The 19,500-nt window shown below is 47.3% G+C and overlaps 1 protein-coding gene across 5 annotated transcripts in view; it reads left to right on the top strand.

The window, feature by feature from the left end:
- The first annotated feature begins 3,576 nt into the window (after positions 1-3,576).
- Positions 3,577-19,500, top strand: part of ARHGAP4 (Rho GTPase activating protein 4) — a 37,248-nt gene continuing 21,324 nt past the window's right edge. For 2 of the 5 annotated variants that reach the window (XM_053370610.1, XM_053370609.1), the window contains exons 1-5: positions 3,580-4,052; positions 11,705-11,900; positions 15,090-15,252; positions 16,180-16,242; positions 18,079-18,270. In XM_053370610.1, coding sequence (XP_053226585.1) covers positions 3,986-4,052; positions 11,705-11,900; positions 15,090-15,252; positions 16,180-16,242; positions 18,079-18,270 — 681 coding nt within the window. In that variant the 5' untranslated portion in view covers positions 3,580-3,985. Of the gene's footprint in view, positions 4,053-11,704; positions 11,911-15,089; positions 15,253-16,179; positions 16,243-18,078; positions 18,271-19,500 lie in introns of all 5 variants that reach the window. The other 3 variants (XR_008328164.1, XM_053370611.1, XM_053370612.1) reach the window with 3 other exon arrangements.

Raw genomic sequence — 19,500 nt, 5'->3', positions numbered from 1 at the left:
TCCCCCTCCCACCAGGGAAGCGGAGAAGTGAAGATCTACATCAGGAACAAGAGAGGAATAAAGATCTACAACAGGATCTGCAGCCCCTGTGGATCCTGCCATCTGAAGCAGTTGCCTCACCTTGCCTCATGGGTGGGCCGGCCCTGGCTGTGGCTCACCAGCACATGTTTCAGTGTGCCTGGTGGCTCATGACTCCCTATCACAGTTTTCCAGGTGCACTGCAACCAAACCAGTTAAGTATAGTTGCTGTCTGATGATGGCACTCCCTTTCAGAAGCACCCAAAAGCTGCAACCGCTTAGTAGCTGTGATTGATATTAATTGATCATACATCTCCCCACTTGCGTGTGACCACATATATGTGTAGCATTAGGAAATAATAAATAAATAAATAGATTTGATCTGCAAAAAGACATAAAAAGGACAAAAATGGCCCGAAAAGAGAGGGAATACAGCTAGCTATCCTAGGAGCCTTTGCAACGGCAATCCCATGAATCTTTGGAGGTGGTTTTTTTTTTAGATGGCTCCTAAATGCATGGCATCGCCATCTTCCTCTGGTGCTGAGAAACCCAAGAAGCAGTGTGTGGCTTAGAGGATGTTTACAGGCGTTTTAGATGGTGTTCCCTCCCCACTATGCATGATTTCATGTATAGGAGCGGAACCCAGGAACGTAAGCCCTTTGTAAGGAGGGAGATGTCTGTAGCATTGCTTTTCTAGAGCTCAGATCAGTGCTCAGAAATAGATTTTTAAATGTATGAAACTTATTAAGGAAGCCTACTGCCTCCCAGTAGAAACAGCGGCTTGAATAGAAAGAGGAAGACCTATTTCCCCTCCACAATTTCCCCTTCTGCTGAACCCCAGCTGCCCTATGCATGTAGGGCTCTTTCTGCCTAATTATGCGCGTAAGGGAGGGGCTGGACTGGGCCTTCATGTGAAGGCAGCATCAAAAATTTGACATAGTAAGCGCATCTTTGCTTGGTGAAAGCTCTGCAAGGAGGTTGTCAGACAGGACCTTGGAGATGTGGCAGAGCGCCCTGCTCCCTAGCCCCCACTTCATCAAGTGTCCCCAGCTCCTAACTACCTTTTGATTTGCTGCTGCTGAGAGCTTCAAACACCACTTTATTATGAAAAACCTCTGTTAAGTGTGAACCTTGTGTTTACCTAGTCATTCCCCAGTGGCTCTCCATGTGCCCCCATTGACTGGATTATACAAAGTGCTAGCAGGGGTGCTTTAAGTGTGTGTGATGGGCAAGAAAGAATGGGCTGGATGACCAGGGAGAGGAAAGCCTGTGGTTTGGGGGCCAAAAAGTGAGGTTGTCACCATCCCCTGTCCCTTCCCCTCTCACTGAGTTCCTCATTTTTCCTCAAGTGCCAGCTCTGGTCTGCTTAGCAGCCCTGCCGAGGCCTCCTGGCTCCTGAGCTGCAGGCATTTTGCTGTTGCAGCTTTTGCCAGTGCGCCCCCTCCCTGCCTCTGCCCCCCTCCCTGCTGCCTCCCTCCAATCCCTTTTGCCTGTGAGAGGAGTGTGAAAATACTCTCTGAATAGATCTTCTTTGTGTATGTGTTTATATATAAATAAAGCCTCATATATATAATTAGAGATGTGTGGTTTTGCAGGCAGAGGGTAGATAATCTCCACTCTGAGAGTGCCTGTTCAGCTGCTCTGGGGTGGGTGTGCATGCAAGAGGACATCTGAACTCTGCTGAGACAGCGCAGGGTGTGGAATTGTAAGCAAATCAGCTTCCTGTGCTGGGAAGTCCCACTTGCAGTGGACTGCAGAGTGTGGAAGCTCCAGTTGCAGCTTGTGGGTGTTAACTATGGAGAGCTACAGTTATATTGGGTCACACAGCTATTGGTCATAGAGGACACAAAATCAGGGACATTAATCTTTTAGTTGAACTGTCTTCCGTTTGACTTTTCCAAAGAGCAGTGCAAAGTTGTGCATTCTACAATTTAAAGACTTACATAATGTATTGGTTTATTTATTGCATTCTGCCTTTCTGCTATAACCAATCCTCAGGGTGACAATTTCATGTTCAATCATAACGGTTCAAGTAATTAAATATCATAGCTGATTAGTATCTGTACATTTGCATGTTGCTGAAATACTAGATAGAAATATTGAAGGGTAGCTCCAAGCACTTAGCTATATTGCAGTTAGCGATGTCCTGTGAACCCAGATCTACAGGTGATGGATGCGACACAACTGGCAAATCACCAAGCATTTGATGGATAAGTAAAATGCTGCACAAGGGGCCCAAAGCAAAGAATTCATCCCAGGGTAAAGGACCATATACAGTGGTACCTCAGGTTACAGACGCTTCAAGTTACAGATGTTTCAGGTTACAGACGCTTCAGGTTACAGACTCCGCTAACCCAGAAATAGTACCTCGGGTTAAGAACTTTGCTTCAGGATGAGAACAGAAATCGCATGGCGGCAGCAGGAGGCCCCATTAGCTAAAGTGGTACCTCAGGTTAAGAACAGTTTTAGGTTAAGAATGGACCTCCGGAATGAATTAAGTTCTTAACCAGAGGTACCACTGTAAACAAGAGCATCGTGGTTCCGGATGTAAGTTCACAGCTCTTTGGAGGTGTAATCTGCCTCTCCAGAGAGCTTCTGAGTTCTGCTGTAACACGCTAGGACCCAATGGAAGGAACAAAACACCTCATCCAGCCTTTCCCAACCTAGTGCCCTCCAGATGGATGCCCAACTCCTATCAGCCATTGGCCAAGCATGATGGAAGTTGTAGTTGAACAACATCTGGAGAGCGCCAGGTTGGGGAAGGCTGATCTAATCCAGTGTTTGTGGAATGCTCCCCCAGGGAGGCTCGCCTGGCACCTTCAGTACTTATATTTAGATGCCAGACAAAAATATTCCTCTTTCCCCAGGACTTTGGCTGATTAAGCTATCTATATGGGGGATTATTGATTTATTTATTATGTTATGTATGTTTGTGTTTTTATACTGAAAACTGCCCGTGATCCTTGGATGAAGGGCAGTATAGAAATTTAACAAATGAACAAATAAACATATGGCACTCAATAGACACAATGGTCTGACTTGAGAGCAGGCAGGTTCCTGTCTTGCTGATTCAAACAGTCAGTCGCCCTGGAGTTTGTTCACAGATCCAGCTGTTCACAGATCCCCACAGGATCTCTGCATGTAACAAGGCGGCTGCACCTTTCCCTGACACCTCTACCTACCCAATGTCCACGCGCGTGCTTACTTTGGGGTCCCGATGCCTGCTTAAATGAGCCCAGGCTAACTGACCTAGGTCATGTCAGCCTATGCCTGAACATTTGGGGCAACCCACACATTGCTGCGGTGTGTGTGTGTGGGGGGGCGCTCGTGTTTCCGAAGAAGAGCCCTGCTGGATCACAGGTCAACCATCTCGCCCAGCACCCTGCTCCCCCAGCAGCCAGCCAGACGCCGCCGCCGCTAACGAGTGCAGTTGCCCCAGTTGTTGAAGAGACCCGTGTGAGCCGAGTTTTAACTCGTCGCTAGTAATTGCCAGGAAACGGGGCGGCGGCGGCGGCGGCGGCTTTTCAGTTACTCCAGCTCAATTGATGCGCAGAAGGCGGCGGCGGCGGAGGAGGAGGAGGAGGGTGTGATCTGGTGGTGCAAGCGTCGCTCCCGTCTCTGTGGGGCTTGTTGCTGGCCGGGCCTGCGTTGCCACAGGGCTGGACAGGGCGACACAAAGCCTTTGGCTCCAGCCCTGGGAGAGGGAGAGCAGCGAGCGAGCGAGCGAGTGCGCGCCTGGCACGGGCTGCGCTTGTGGCTGGCACGGCGAGGAGGGGAGCCGGAGCGCAGCGGGTTAACGGCGCCGCTCCAGCCCCAGCTTCTGCCTCTGGGGAAGGGAAGCAGCAGCAGCAGCAGAAGAAGGGAAGGGGGCGGCGCCTCGCCCGGGAGCGCGGCACACCGCGCCGCATCTGCCGGGCGCATCTTGCGGACAAGCCGGCCCTGCTGCGCCCCGGCCCGCACCGCCGGCATGAGCGCCCCGGGGAAGGCGCGCCGCGAGCGGGGCAGCCTGGCCGAGTACGAGACGCAGGTGAAAGGTAAGACGGGGCGGGGGGGGATCCTGGGGAGGCGGCGGCCGAGGGAGGTGCGCGGGCTGCAGCGGGGGAGCCGGGGGCGCGGGCGAGGCTGCGCGGGGAGAAGGGGGCAGCCGGCGACGCCTGCGGGCCGGACGAGGGGCATGGCTGCGCGGGGAGGGCCGGGGGTGGGGCTGCGGGCGCAAGGGCAGGCCAGGGGTGGGGAGGGCATTGTGTGCCCGGGGAGGCATTGCTGGCCGGGGTGGGCAGCTGTCGGGTGGCCGCTGCGCCAGTGCAGCGCCGAGGGGCGGGCGTCGGGAGCAGCCAGCCGGACATCTGCCTGCAGGTGCAAGTGGCGGCGGCATCGCGCTCTCCTGGCCCCCCTGGGCCTCGCTCGGGGGACCAGGGCGCCGTTGCTCATCCGTCCTCAGCTGCGTGACCGACCTCTAGCCGGCCAGGGGCCTCCCCACCGCCCACACGCCACCCCCTTCGGGTGCTCCCGCGTCCAATACCAGCCGCGCTGGATTTCACTGCAGCTGCATTTATATGGCTGCGAGAGGAACGCTGTCTCTGTCTCTCTCTCCCCCCACCCAAACCTAGAGAAATGTGACCCAGATTTTGTAGACGGGAGAATATTGTTGCTGGTGGTGGCAAGGCGTGACTGCAAACTCGGGTTCTTAGCGGGAGAGACGCGGTCGAGGGGTTGTAGGCAAGAGGTGAGGTTCTTCAGGTGCAGAAAAAAGAAAACCGTGCGCCGTGCCCGCGTGCCGAACTGACAGGAAAAGGACCCGGGCGTCCTCTGCCTCCCTGTAACCTCCCTCGGCTGTAAAACACTAATTTCCACTTCCCCTGTTAAGACACCCTTGCACAGCAAAGCTGTTGATTGTAACGCAACATCCCTTCTTGGGTTCCGGTCGTTCAACTTCCTCTAGGCTGGGTGAGTTGATCAGCCAGCAACGATTCTCTCTCTGCCCCAGCGCTCCTCTGCTGCTCACCTCCTCCTCAGGATCACAGCACCATTCTGGACCTGCCTAGGCTCACTGCTATCTTACAGCAAACCTCGACTGCCAACTCAAAGCCCTTCTGGGGCTCAAAATGTTACAAGCACAGGCACCAGCAATCCTGGCACCAAGGCAGTGCCCCTGGTCCCACTAGCAGGGCTGCTTCAAGGCATTTTGGGTATCGGAGCCAGGAAGCCCAAGTGGTCCCAGCACCACACGCAGCAGTTGGCGTGGGGCACAATTTTGTTGAGATGCTCTTGTCCTCCTGCATGTGCCCTGCGAAACGACAGTTCGTCTTAATGGATATGTGCACAGTGCATTGGAGCCCAGCTGGTCACCTCTGTACATGCACACCATATATTCCCAGAGTGGCTTAAAAACTAGTCCCTCTTCCCAGGGAGTTCTGGGAACTGCAGCTCTGTGAGGGGAAGAGGGGTCTCCTAAAAACTCTCAGCAGCACCCGTAACAAACTGCAGTTCCCAGGACGTTTTGCAAGGGGAGAGGAGCCATGACGGTCAAAGTGGGTTTAATAGGGCTTTAAATGCATGGTGCAGATGTGGCCTTGTCTACCTTTCTGCCACTGGAAAACATACAAGGCGGAAGGCAGTGGTGGACCTACGCTTCTGGGGCCCTGAAGCTTGAAGTGTCACCGGGGCCCCTTTGCAACCAGCAACAAGGCCTGGGGAACGGCTGTTCTCTTCTTCAATGGGGTTGTTCCACGACAGGCCACCACACTTTACAATATCTGTGCTACTAACTCTCAAACTTTGGGATTGTTATAATATATACAACAACAAAAATTGATCAATTTTACTCAAATCAGTGAGCCTCAAATTAGATCTACTAGACCCCAAAATTTTAAGCAAGGGGACTAAAGTCACTTCTGGGGCCCTTCTGGGATTAGGGGCCCTGACGCTTAAGCTTCATTAGTTTCATAACGGACCCGTCCTGCCTGAAGGAGCTGCTTTGTCTTATGGCAGCAGCCTCTCCCTGCTACTAGGTCTAATTTCCTCTTTGAGTACCTCGCCAGACCTCTTGTTACCACTACTCCTATACCCCCAATGCTTTACAAAGCTGGACACCATTCCCATGGTTGGTGCCTGCCCCACTCTGCCATTCTGCATCTTAGGAGAGCAAGAATGTTTCAGACTTCATACTGTAGTAAGGTGCTTTGAGCAAGAGCGAAGCTGAAGTTAAATATTCTGGAAAAACAAACCCCTCTCTCTCCTGCTAACAGAAACTGCCCTGCCATGAAGCAAAATGTGGCACAGCTGTGCAGGGCCGGCCCAGGATGGTTGCTGCCTGAGGCAGAGCAAGAAATGGCTTAGCCCCCACAACCCACAAGTCAAGCTGCATAGGACCCAGGTCCAGTTCAGTTATTTGGCACCTGAGGCAGAAAAAACACAACGCTCAATAAATGAAAGAACCAACAACTGCAAACCTTCCTTTCTGCCAGGCAAAGAAATAGTTCTGCTGCCGCCTCAGATATTATGTCAGGTTTTGACTATTTTGATTTGACGAACTCACAGGTTTTTACTAAGATGGTCACTTCAGGGGGCTGTCATCATGGAGACAGACACCAAGCAGGTTGTGTGTGTGTGTGTGTGTGTGTGTGTGTGTGTGTGAAAGAGAGAGAGAGAGCGAGAGAGAGAGAGAGAGAGAGAGAGAGAGAGAGAGAGAGAGAGGCTGGCCTTTAGCTTCAGGAAGAGAAAAGGCTGAACCAGCCTGTTTTTAAATGCTGTGATCTAAATATCAGCTGAGGTGGAAGCTGGCAGGTGAACTTTGGTGGAGTTTATGCCCAACAGACATTATTATTATTTCCATACCCTGCCTGTCTGGGTGGGTTGCCCCAACCACTCTGGGTGGCTTCCATAATAAAACCAAACATTAAAACAAAATTGTTGTTTACTGTTTATTTATTAAGATGAGTTATTCCTCATCCTTCTATTACAATCACAATATTCAAGGTGGCTTACAACTTTATTTTATTCTTTTTAAAAATAAGACTACAAATTTCAAGCAGGGCAATCAGTGAAACCTCTCCCTCTCTTAATAAGCCATGTTTTTATGAATGAGAGAGCAAATATTATTTACCTGCGCTGATGCTGTGGGATATGGTGGGCTATAAATCTGACTGCAGGCCCTTGAACTTCTGACCTCTGCACTTGTCAGTGCAATCACACACCCCTTTCCCCCTCCCCTCCTCCGCCACCACCAGGGCCGACTGGTACAGATGCCTCCAAGAGGGGCTCAAAGCGCGTTCTGGTCTTGTCTTTGGTACCAAGCCTCCAGCACCTCCATCTCTACACCATGTTCTCATGGAAGTATTAAGCCATGCACAGTGGGGGTTGCACCTAGATCCCCCTAATTCCTCTCTCTCTCTCTCTCTCTCTCTCTCTCCTTTCCCCATTTTCCCAACTGAGCTTTCTCTCTTCCCTCTTGCTCATTGGGTTGAGTTCAGCTTCCAAGTTGTCAGTTCTGATTTTTCAGAGGCTTTTGTGAAGAGGGTTGGGGGAAGGGCTGCGGACCATTTCTCCATCCCCTCGCTGCTTTGCCTTGGCTTCTGCTGATAAAACTGGCAAGCGAAGGGGTCTCTCTGGGCCCTTGCGTCCTTCTACTAACCCAGTGGACTCCTAGCTGCCTTGGCCCTGCAGGGCTGTGAGCTTGAACTCTCGTGTCCTGAAGAGAGGATTGGGGGAAGTTCAGCCAACCCTCTTCTTTTTGTTCACTTTTGCTGTTTTATTCTTGTTTTGCTACTTCCTCTACTTCATTGCGGCCCCTTTTCTCTGTCCAGGCTATGAAATACACCATGGGAAGAACATAAATGGGAATTAAGTAAAATCAAAATTCTGCACAATGGCAACCCAAATCCTTCATCAACAAAAGCTGAATTATGTATATATAGCAGCTGGGATGGCTCAGGCGGTAGAGCATGAGACTCTTAATCTCAGGGTTTGGGGTTTGAGCCCCACAGTGGGCAGAAGATTCCTGCATTGACCCACATGGTCCCTTCCAACTCTACAATTCTGTGATTCCATGTCACCCAGACAGATTGTGGAAATTGAGAAATTATGCAGTATTACTCTTGTACTGCTGAATCCTGCAGTAATATATATAAAAAAACATTTTATTTAAATCTACCCATGTTTTGGTAATCATGTGGAAAAGTGAGAATGATGCATCTCACTTACTTCCTGACCCCTAGAAATATTATTCAGCCCACACTTTCAGGCACAACTTCACATTAGAAACTTGCTTTAAAAAAGCAGCACGTCAGATTCCCAGGAAGCTTAATTGCCCCCCCCCCCCCGATACCACAATCTGCATTGTTCCTGCTCTCATGCAGAATTGCATCACTTACCCAGTCCCGTTTACAGCACAAACTCTACTCTGTCCAGGGTAGTTTATGATTTCCCAGGTGTATGAATATGGCTGTCCAGAACCAAGGGGAGCCATGTTTTTGTCAAGGAACAACTTTCTATGCAGATGAAGCCTTAGGCTGCTATCTTACTGAGATGATGTCAGCAAAACTTACTTGCCCACAAAAGTTTTTACTAGCCTGTTTGATCTCATATGCCTGGTTAGCCATCTGCGTCTGAAGTGGAGTGGGGTATGTCTTCTAAACTATGAAAGCTTTTCTGCCAAGTCACCTGGAGCAAATTCTTACAAGCTGCAGGCAACTAGTAACATGGTTATTTACAAGCCTGCTGCCTCTGAGTAAATCAGTCGGTTTCTCAGACCAGCCTTCTCCCACCCACCCTCCAGATATTTTGGACTACAATTCCCATCATCCCCAGTCAGCAAAGTGATCCCAATCCCAGATGTCCCATTTTGGCCAGAGCCCAGGACAAAAAGATGGGCTTTTTTTTGTCCCACCCTGTGGCATGAGTCCGTTGGCCCACACCAGAGTGTGGAAGGAAATAAGGGAAGCAATACCTACCTTGGCCCTGGGCATTACGGCTTTTCCTCTTCCTTCCATCTCAGCACTTCCGGAAGCTGATTTCTGGAAGTATGTCTGTGGCGCTGGCAGAGGAGGCGGAGGCCATGGACAAAGGTACAATGGAGGAGGGTGGGTGGGCGGTGACAGCAAGCAAGGGAGGCAACAAGATGATGGAGGTATTGAGAGGGTGGCGAGGTGCCCCCATTTGCCCTCAATGGCAAACTATAGTCATGACTAATGTCATGCTTAGTCTGATCTTAGTTTAACACAGTGGTGTCTAATTTCTTGCCTGCAAGGAACCCATTCCTTGCCTGCCAAGGAATCTCATTGTGTTGGAAAGATTTTTAGACCAGTTCAATGGTGCATTTTCAGATCACGAAGGGAGCCCCTGAGGTTTTGTGGCCTCCCGTGGGCACAGAATGCTCTATGCTCTTCTTCCCTGTGTCCATGTGCTGCAGAGAAATTACTAGTGCTAATGGCATGCAAGGTTGTCCATCATTACTGGTCCATCATTGCTGCTCCTTCCCCTGCTCTCCTGGGATTAATATGAACCCGGGATCAGCCCCTGAACATGTATGAAATAAATATATGCATATGTATGTATAAGTATGTTCAGAATGCATTTTCCTGGTCACTAAGTAACATAAAATCCCTGCATGTGAACTTGGAATTATGAGAATAGGACTCTAAATTGGTGACATCAACCTGGTAATTAATTGTTGCCTCGTTTTCTATTCTCTCCCCTCCCCCACAAAAAAGTTTGCCTTCTCTTTAATCCTTCTGCTGGCAAAAGTTTTAAAACTAGTAGTAACATTTCATTTTTTTATATTGATGCTATCTCTAAAAATGTAGGTGCAGTCAAGAGAGCTAACGTTGTTTTGAAGACGCAACTCGTTAGGAGCTGAACGTGTTTGCAGCTGACTTTCTTTGCACATCATCACTAGGTGTAGTAGCGGAAAGGTTTTGGTGTATGTTTAGCTTAAATTTGCCAACATACACTGAAGTGTTAGAGAACTTTCCTATCTGGTCTGTTTCATTATTTAACTTTCCAACCGAGCTGGCACTTTGGGTAGAGTTAGGAAAGTGAGGGTATGAATATGTGCCTCTGTTTGGAGAGTTGAGTGCCTATGTGAGCGTGGGCGAGAGAGGGAGAATATGAGTGTGAAAGCATGCACACATGTCCTCAGGCCAAACAGAGCTGGCAGGGTTCCTCACCTGCACATCTAGGGATATATGCTTCCTCATGTGAGGTGTGAGCTCTCTTGCCTGGACCTTTTCCCAACCTTGGCTTTTGTACGTGTTCATTTGAGCAAGGAGGTGAACTTCTGATCTGTTCCAGGCCTAAGTCATTAGGAGTAACTAATACCAGATATTATGCAGATGAGAAGCAAATCTCATTTGCTCTGTTCCACTCGGCAGGCAGGTGCAGCAAACCGTGGTGTTTCTATCTTAATCTAAGACGTGATTTTCTAAAAATATGTATGTTAGGTTCATCGATACATGTTTAATAGTTTCATAGCAACCTAAACAAAACTTGGTGCTAAAATTATAATCATAGTAAAAATATATAGGGTTGCCATATTTTGAAGAGCAAAAAAGAGGCCACATTTGCCAGCTTCTACTTAATCCATAATTCAGTTTATGCATACACAGCTTAGAACTGCTTATAATCAGATTCTAAACACATTGGTCACAATTCAGCATCTCAGAATCAGAACAGGGCTCCGGAATGAGCTATTACATATTATTATCATTATTATTGTTTATATCCTGCCTTTATCCTAGTCCAGGACTCCAAGCAGCTTACACAGATAAAACAGCACAAGCTAAAAGAAAGCTCATGCCATAATTAAAGTGTTAGTCTTCAAGATGCTGTAAAATCATAATCACCCACATGTCATTAATATAATTGTTACAAACAGTGAATAATTGTTTTATTAATCCCATGTGGGTAATTTTGATTTTTGAGAGTGAAATAAATATGAAAAATCATGTTTAAATTTATGAAATTTGTTAAATTGAAATGATTTTCAGCTCAAAATTACTGTTAACAAATTACAATACAGTGGTACCTTGGGTTACATATGCTTCAGGTTACATACGCTTCAGATTACAGACTCCACTAACCCAGATATAGTACCTCGGGTTAAGAACTTTGCTTCTGGATGAGAACAGAAATCGTGCAGCGGTGGCGGGAGGCCCCATTAGCTAAAGTGGTGCTTCAGGTTAAGAACAGTTTCAGGTTAAGAACAGACCTCCAGAACGAATTAAGTTCTTAACCTGAGGTACCACTGTAATGTGATTTTGTGAAATTACAGTGTTTATTGGAGCCTCAATTTAATTTGATTGAAATCACCTTCATAAAACAAGTTATTTGTAACTTTTCTTATTTAATTCTAATACTAAATCTGTGGTTCTAATTTAAATAACTACCAATAGCAATAGATAACAATATGGGGGAGGCTTACAAAATGTGGTTCACACTGGGCACAATTATGTTTACTTACAGTACGGTTTCCTATTCACTTTCCAAACTGCAAGAAATCTGATTCTTTTGGAAAGTTATGCTAGAGTAACAGAGTGCTTTGACCCATTTTAACTGTGAAAGCATAAAGTTCCAGGAGGCTTGAATCCTTTCCACAAACCAGCGGCAGTCTGGATGTGCCCAAAGAGCGTTTGAGGACCCTGTATCCTAGAGCAATTCAGATGCTGATAGCTTTGCTCCTCTCTTTCAGAAATGCGCTGGCAGATGGGGGAGCAAGTCCGAGGTCTGGACTCCCAGGCTGAGAGTCGGCAGCAGTTGCTCCAAGATGTGGCCGACTTCTTGCGCCGGAAGGCGGAGGTGGAGCAAGAGTATTCCCGGGGACTGGAGAAGCTGTCAGAACGCTTCTCGGCTAAGATTCGTGGTTCCAAGGAACACCAGAACTTCAGGTGGAGACGGGTATATGCTGGCAGAGGAGGCTCCAGGACAATGATGGTGGGGGAATTGCAGAGGTGGTTGGGGGGCAGGAGCTGAGGACAGGACTACTGGAATACTAAGTTCTAAGAACTGTAGTTCTTATAACCTTCCTTTGAAAAGACATGAGGCATTCTTCACTGACAACACATCAAGGAATGCCTGAATTAGCCTTTGTCTGAGTGATTGTTTTATCATTTTAAAATGTGTTCTTAAAACTATTGCTGGTGGGGGTGAGTAATGGAGGAAGATACTGGCAAATGCGCAGCTTATTTTCACTTCAGTTTCTTAAGCTAATTGTATAGGTGTTCCAGCTTAGGTCTTAATATTTGGGTTCTTAAACAAGTTGGCGCTTTTTGTCAGTTTCTCAACCTTCTATAAGTCTCACCCCTCAGGCTCCTCTAGCAGTGTAACAGGCCCAGGAGGTCATCACATCCCTTCCAAGTGGTTTGGGATTTTCCTTTTTCTAGAAGACCTCTAGCCCTCTTACTGAATGGAGACCCAAGTAGAGTGTTCCCTCATACCTTTTCTTCTCCTGTCCCCAATTCAGCTTCCTAGTTTTTCTCTTGTCTGTATACTCCACTCATTGTCTTTCGATCTTCCTTCTCTGGATATAGATGTTTTCCTCAGAGTGGATCTTACGCACACATTTCAGGAGCTAAACTCCTAACCAGCTGAATGCCAAGAACGGCATCTCTCCATTCTCTGCTGGGACTCTGCCCCCCCCCCCCCAGCTAGCTGTACCTGCAGCCAACCAGAGAGAGGCTCCAGACAGCATTTTGGTGGAATTTTGAGGCATTGCATCACCAAACTCTGGTCTGGCTGAGTTTCCCGTCACATCATCATATGAAACACCGTTTCTGTTCCACTGCAGTTCAGTTTCTGCAAAAACCTACAATATTCTTCTCACTGCAGAATTAACTGACATAATTAATTACATAAATTACACAAATTATGTAAATTACATTGTTGTTATGTTATTCTACCCCGTTTGTTACAATGTAAAAGAAATGCAGTGCAAATGGGGGGGGGATAATGTAATCAGTTACAAATCATTTGCACACTGAAGGCAACAACAACATTTCTGTTTTTGATGGAAATCCCTGACATCCTTATTTTTTATATAGCCATATTTACAACAAAGAACCAAAAGATCACATTCATCATGATACTTCCAGGTTACCCCATTACTGTGCTGATGCACAATTGGTCCCATGCCACCACAGCAACATCATCCCCCCCCCTTTGAGAGAGAACTCGGATTATGCATAGTTAACAAGCAGCTCCTGCAGAGCAGATGGCCAAATCTTTTCACTCTGATGAGGCAACAGAAAGTGGGACAGGAACTCAGCGTTTGGCATTCTGTGAAAAGTTATACTTGTTAACTTCACATGGTATATGGTGGGAGTGAGACAAATTACACTATAAACATATATTAGTTTTACACTTGTTAGCCCACTATGGCTGCCACCAGTGAATCCTGGAAGTTGTAGTTTAGGAAGGGTGCTGATAATTCTGTTACTGATTTGCAAGTGCCCTGGATTTTGGGACTGACAGCCAAACCAGTTTTTAGCCTGTGGTGTAGCTATGTCTGAGGAGCAGCTGTCACCAGTGAATTGTGTGACATTGTGTGTGCCTCTCCTTATCACACTTGGAACTTGAACTACAAGTTAATAAGGCACAGCAAAGCTGTAGGACACATGGCTGGCCATAAACTGCAGTTCCAACAATTGACACATGACCTGTGCTTTCTTTTTGAAGAGCAGGGCAGGCTTGACTTGAGACTAGCCAAGCAAGGGGGCATTCCTTTGAGTAGGCTGAGCACAGTGTGTCTGTTCACACTGGCACAGTCCCCTCTGCATCTTCAGAGACAGCTCACTGTCAGAATTATCCCCAGGTGCCTCCCTTAAGGAGGAAGGCTCTAGTCTTTATCGACCGTGAGTGGTGCCAGAGACAGGGCCAAACCCTTGCAAGGTAATGCTTGGGGTATCTGATGGCACTGGGGAGGGCTGTTGTTCTGGCAATACACTTGGTTCTTCCCTCAGGTCTACACCACTGGGACCCTCTTCAGGGTCCAAGTCCTCCTGTGAGTTTTGACCATGGCCTCCTAGCCTATTGGGCTCCTTCCAGGATCAGAGACCTCCAGCTTCCCAAGCTCCTCCTACACTTCCTCCTCATTGACCAGTCCATCAGGATGTTTGCATGAAGCTCAAGAGTGAAATGTGTGCTCGGGGGTGAATCAAGTAGCGATCAATGGTGACAAAATGAATAGTGATAATCCATTAAAAATATTATTGGAAATACCCTGCTAGGACAACAGGAGACCATTATGTAACTTACAGTTTACAGAGTGTCATCACTGCACATGAAAGCAGCTATTTATTTAAAACATTTGTATCCAATAAGGCTTTCATAAATATTTTTAAAGCAAAAGACCATGCAAAGACAATCAAAGGGTGGATGGGCCTGTCAATCTGGGAGGGTAGCCCATCTAGGAGAAGGAAAACGCTGATCATAAACCTCTACTGCCTTGCAGGATATCTTTGGGAGAAGAAAAGGCTAAGGAGTAAACCCTACACAGATCTGGAGTAGAGGCCCCAAGATGGTTGGATGGTGCCTTGTACACCTCCTTCCGACAACTCTTGCAGCCAGGCTTCTGCCAAATGTATTGCTCTGCTTTCCTTTGGACGATGTCAGCAAGGCCGAGAGGGGAGTCTTGACATCTGGTCAGTTCAGGACCTCCATGCACACTGCCCAGGCTTGTGCCCCGCGGAGGTCACTTTGGTGCTGCTAACACAGTGGTTTGATTTCACCCCTGGAGGCACACTCCATTGTCTCTTGAGGCAGACGGATGCCAACAAGTGAAAAAGGAGACATAAGTAAAAGAGAGGTCACTGCCCTGGAGAGTTTACAACAGGGATGGGAGAGCCCATGACCCTCCACTTGTTGCTGGACTCCATCCTCCATCAACTCTGACCATCATCTACATCCCTGAAGGGTCACACAAGTTCCCCATCCCTGGCTTACAGTTCAAATTTAGATAGTGGTGGAACAAAACAAAATAAAAAGAATCAGAGGCTTAGGAGAGACCAGGAGAAGGCACAATAGAGGTGGGTAGTTCATCTAGTCAAAGATTAAAAAGCATCTCTGCTTTTTCCCTGCAGGAAGGACCAAAATCTCCCATCCCCTCTGAATTGTTGGTATACGATTCTCAACCAGACGCGGCAGGCAAGCCGGGATCACGGAGCACTGAGTGAAATCTACACAGGCCACTTGGCACTGCGGTTGGTGCACATCAGTGAAGATGTTGGGAGGCTGGCTCGGAAGGTAGGTAGTCTGGATGATAGAAGGGCAGGTTCCTGATAAGGAAAGAAAAAACAAGCTGCTTCCCAGGGTGCCAGGCCTAAAATAATGTGCCATGTGGTGGCAGCTGCTGGGAATTTAGCCCCTGCTGAAGCCACACTTTGTCCTCAGCCAGCTATTTTGTCTGCTTTAAAATGGAAATATCTTAGAAGAAAGCCTCTCTGTGGGTCTTCAGCATCTATGCCACTACATGCTCCCCAATTACTTCCAGGTTAATTTCAGAAGTGGTTGGGAACCATTTTTGTTTGCTAGGCGACTGTGGCAAACACCTCCCTTATTCAGCCCCTAAGCTGGGAAAACAGCAGCTGGGGATCTCAAACATGGATGTAGAAGCAAAGAGCCAATAAAAGGGGGGGCAGGGTGTACTTATGGAGGAAGGGGCGTAGTGTCACGGTTGCCCACCATACCTTCTGGGCCTAGTATGTTGTTTGTATTTAGGCTCTTCTCAAGTTGAGTGTTTGTGTAAACTCTGACTATTGGACAATCACTTGAGTTTGGATATTACTTTCACATAGTGGAAACTATGGTTTTTTCTGGACCTGCACCTTAAAAATATGCACCAAGGTAGCCCATGCGCTCAGAAATGAAAAGCTGAATTCTGTAATTTTGGTCAATTATGGTAATGTATACACTGAAGTCCTGCCCTTTGACTGCGGGATTGCCTACTTAGAAAGACTCACACAGCTGATATTTATTAAGCCTTAGTCACACAACTGCAAACTTATTTCACAGCTATAAGGATTAGAAACTTGTTTTTATTAAACATAAAATCTGAGATTCTCAGCATGCTGCAGTCCCAAATTCCATGTTTTTTCCTGTGCTTGTCCAGAATCTCAAGACACACATAGAATAGATTGTGTTGACATGCTCACCTTTATATTCCCTGATCAGAGCAAAGAGATGGAGCAGCAGATGCAGGACGAGCTACTGAAGGCCATTTCAGAGTTGCAGATGGTGAGTGTCAAGCAAGATCTCCCACCGGTGACCACTACCCTTCTGGGCTCTTGCAGTACAGGACCAGTGATGGCGGTTCTTGCAGCAATGGGCCTAGAAAGACTTTTGTTTGTGGTTGTCTTTGTGTTTGCTAGAAGTGTATTTGGCTTTGTAGTGCAAAATCCCCATCTCTCTTCTAGGGATATTTGGTGGATATTGCAGTTTTTTTAAAGCAGTTAAATGAAATCTGCCTTGTGCTGATGTTGTTGAGGCCAGGCTGTGACCACGGATAGCTTTATCCAAATCTGGAGGGGGAATGTGCATGCTCAGACCCAGGGACCCCAAGATCAGGACTGTTCCTAATAGAATATTTATCAGTATGAGGAGTTTTGATTGGCCTACTACTATTATTTGGATGACAGTTTACTTCCATTTTGTTGATATATTTTGCCTTTTAAATTTTCTGTTTTCTCTCCTGACGTTTTGAACTACTTAGAGTTTGGTTTGCTATGGAAAATCAGCGTACAAATAAGTTAACGATGCTGATGCTCCACTGACCAGGCTTCAAAGCCCGAGTGAGCGCACTCTCACAGGTAGCTCAACAGGGGCAATCCTAGCCTGCAGACTATAATGGGGTTCCTGATACAAACCACGTCACGTGGCTTCGAAAATGGTCAGGCTAATGGTCTTTTGTACTTGGGTGAGAATGCAGCACCACCTTGATTACCATTTCAACAATATGGTGTGGTTACATGAGTGTTGCAGGCAACTATTATATTATTTATGACTATTTATATAATAGTCTTTAGGGGCAAGCATTATTGTCCGGCAGAGAGGTCTTTCCTAGTGTAGCCTTATGAGGCTTTGCCCTCGGGTAGGAAAAATATTGCGCCCGGGAAAGGGAGATGGGAGTCAACAGACACTCAAGGAATAGTTTCGGAGAAAAAGCTTTTATTTCTACCATCCATGAACTGGTAGAAGGAGCAAGTGTGATAGTTCACAAAAACATGCACGGGTTCACAGTTGTTTGCACAGAGTATATATTCCCCTTCCAGTTCCCTCCCCTTTCTCCTCCCTCAGGAGTTCTGCCCATGAGTTCCTCTGAGCATGAACAGAAAGCTGTCTATTCATTAGCTTTTTGAAGCCTTCTCGTAACGGTTTTGCCCTTGCCACAGCATCTTGTGAGAAAAGCAGAGAAGAGCAGAGAAAAGCTGTTTTGGATTTTCAGAAGACAAAAGGAATTTTGGACAGTTTTGAGGCCTGGTTGGGGGGGTGACTTCGGGCCTAGGTGGGGTCACCTGTCCTCACCTCCTTCACTAGCATAGCTGCCAACTTTCCCCCTTTTTTGAAGGGAAATTCCCTTATTCCGAATAGGATTCCTCGCAAGAAAAGGGAAAAGTTGACAGCTATGCTTTCCTAGTCCTGCTCCCAAGATCCTTTCACCTGGGGCTGTTGGGGATTTATCCCTGAGCCCTGAGAGCGCAAAGCCTAGGCTCGGCCACGGAGCTCAGGCCCCTTCACACGAACAGTCCGGCTCCTCCACAGCGGCAGCCACCTCAGGCCACAGATTTTTCAGTGCTGCTAACATTGCGCAAGAAGGCAGTGGGATAGGCAGGTGACATTGAATGCAGCTAAACAAGGCCACTTGGGGGATATACAGTGAGGACCCCCTCTCTGCCCCTGGTCTGCGTCTGCTCCCAAGACCCTTGGCCCTGGGTCTGTGGCTGCCCAGGGGGCTGGAATGCAGTTTGGGGCCTGCTTTGCGTGGCAAGACCTGGGTCTCCTGGCTGGACATTCCTGCTGAGCCTGGGCCAGCTGTGAGTCAGTCTGCTTTTGATGTCCACTGTGTCCCTGCAGGCCATGAAGTCTTATCAGACGTACCGCATTGACTGCCTGAACGCAGAGGCGAAGCTGCGTGAGGCTGAGCGGCAAGAGGAGAAGCGTGGTGGCGGGAGGCATTCTGACCCTGGGGGGTCCCCCGGTGGGGCAGGGCTGGATAAGGCCCCCCGACGCACCTCCCTCAAGAAAGTGGAGCGGCTGCTGGAAAAGGTAGGGGAGGGGGCCTCATGGAGGTGGGGGCCTTTCTCTAAGTATTCCAGAAGGTTCTTGGGGTAACAGTTGGCTTTTAATAATGAGGGCTACAGATCCATGCACACTTACTTTAGAGTAAGCCCATTCATGTCACAGAAGTTAATAAGTGTGCATAGGATTGCTCATGCAGGCCAGTCTGTTTATTAAATAGTTTAACTTCATTGTCTGCCTTTTAAACAGATTTAAAATCTATTCTAATGTGTCCTTTTGAGATATTGAGGGACTGTTAGGGACACCCGTTCTCTTTTTTTTAAAAAAAGATATTTATTGAAATTTTCAAAAAAATAAAAACAAAACATAAAGAAGAAAAAAAGACAATTAAACACACATACAACTTACATTTCTTACTGTCAATGACCAATTTCCGTGACTTCCCCACACCTCCCCTTCTTGTATTCCAGTTCCAATTTTTAGCTCAGCAAGTTCTTGTCCCCAAACTTTACCTTGTTTTCTCTAATTCATTTTAGTTAACCAATTTTAACTTATAAACCTCAATCTTTATACGTCAATACTTATTCTTCAAAATCTTTTTCTAGGTTCACTCCCTCAATTTAATTAACCAATTTTAACTTATAAACCTCAATCTTTATACGTCAATACTTATTCTTAAAAGTCTTTTTCTAAGGTCGGCCCCAATTCCCTTCCCCGAAATCCCCATTTTTATGTTAGTGGCAAAACCAAATTAATTAAAACAGAATATAGTTATACACCCTTTGGATTCCCAAAGCCCCACCACCCCCTTTCCCGGTTTCGAACCCCAACAAAAGTCCATCAGTCCATCTGCAGTCAGCCTGGTGACCTCACGTCCGAGGCTCTCAATTCTCTCTCAATTCCTCTCTGCCAGTTTTTTTGATAGTCCTTTATATTAAACTCCGAATCTCGAAGGAGCTCTGTCCCAATAAGGTCCATGTTTCTTCCAGCCAGGCCTCCGTATTTAAAAATGGAGCCAAAATCTTGTTTCCTACTTCTCTTAAGTCCAAATGTCCCAAAAGCTCCAGTTTCCACTTTAGCCAAGTTTGTATTCCATAGGTCTTCAGATCTCCACATAAGGAGATCTCTCCATTCTCCATTCTTCAATTCAAACCAAATTTTCATCATCCTGGTCTTATGGGACACCCGTTCTCTCAGCTTCCCTTTGTCAACAGAGGTCTAGATCCCAGAGCTTCTCCTGTTTCCCACTGCCACCAA

Source organism: Podarcis raffonei, chromosome 17 (genome assembly GCF_027172205.1).
Source record: "Podarcis raffonei isolate rPodRaf1 chromosome 17, rPodRaf1.pri, whole genome shotgun sequence".
NCBI classification, from domain to species: domain Eukaryota; kingdom Metazoa; phylum Chordata; class Lepidosauria; order Squamata; family Lacertidae; genus Podarcis; species Podarcis raffonei.
This window is presented reverse-complemented; position numbering and strand designations above follow the sequence as displayed.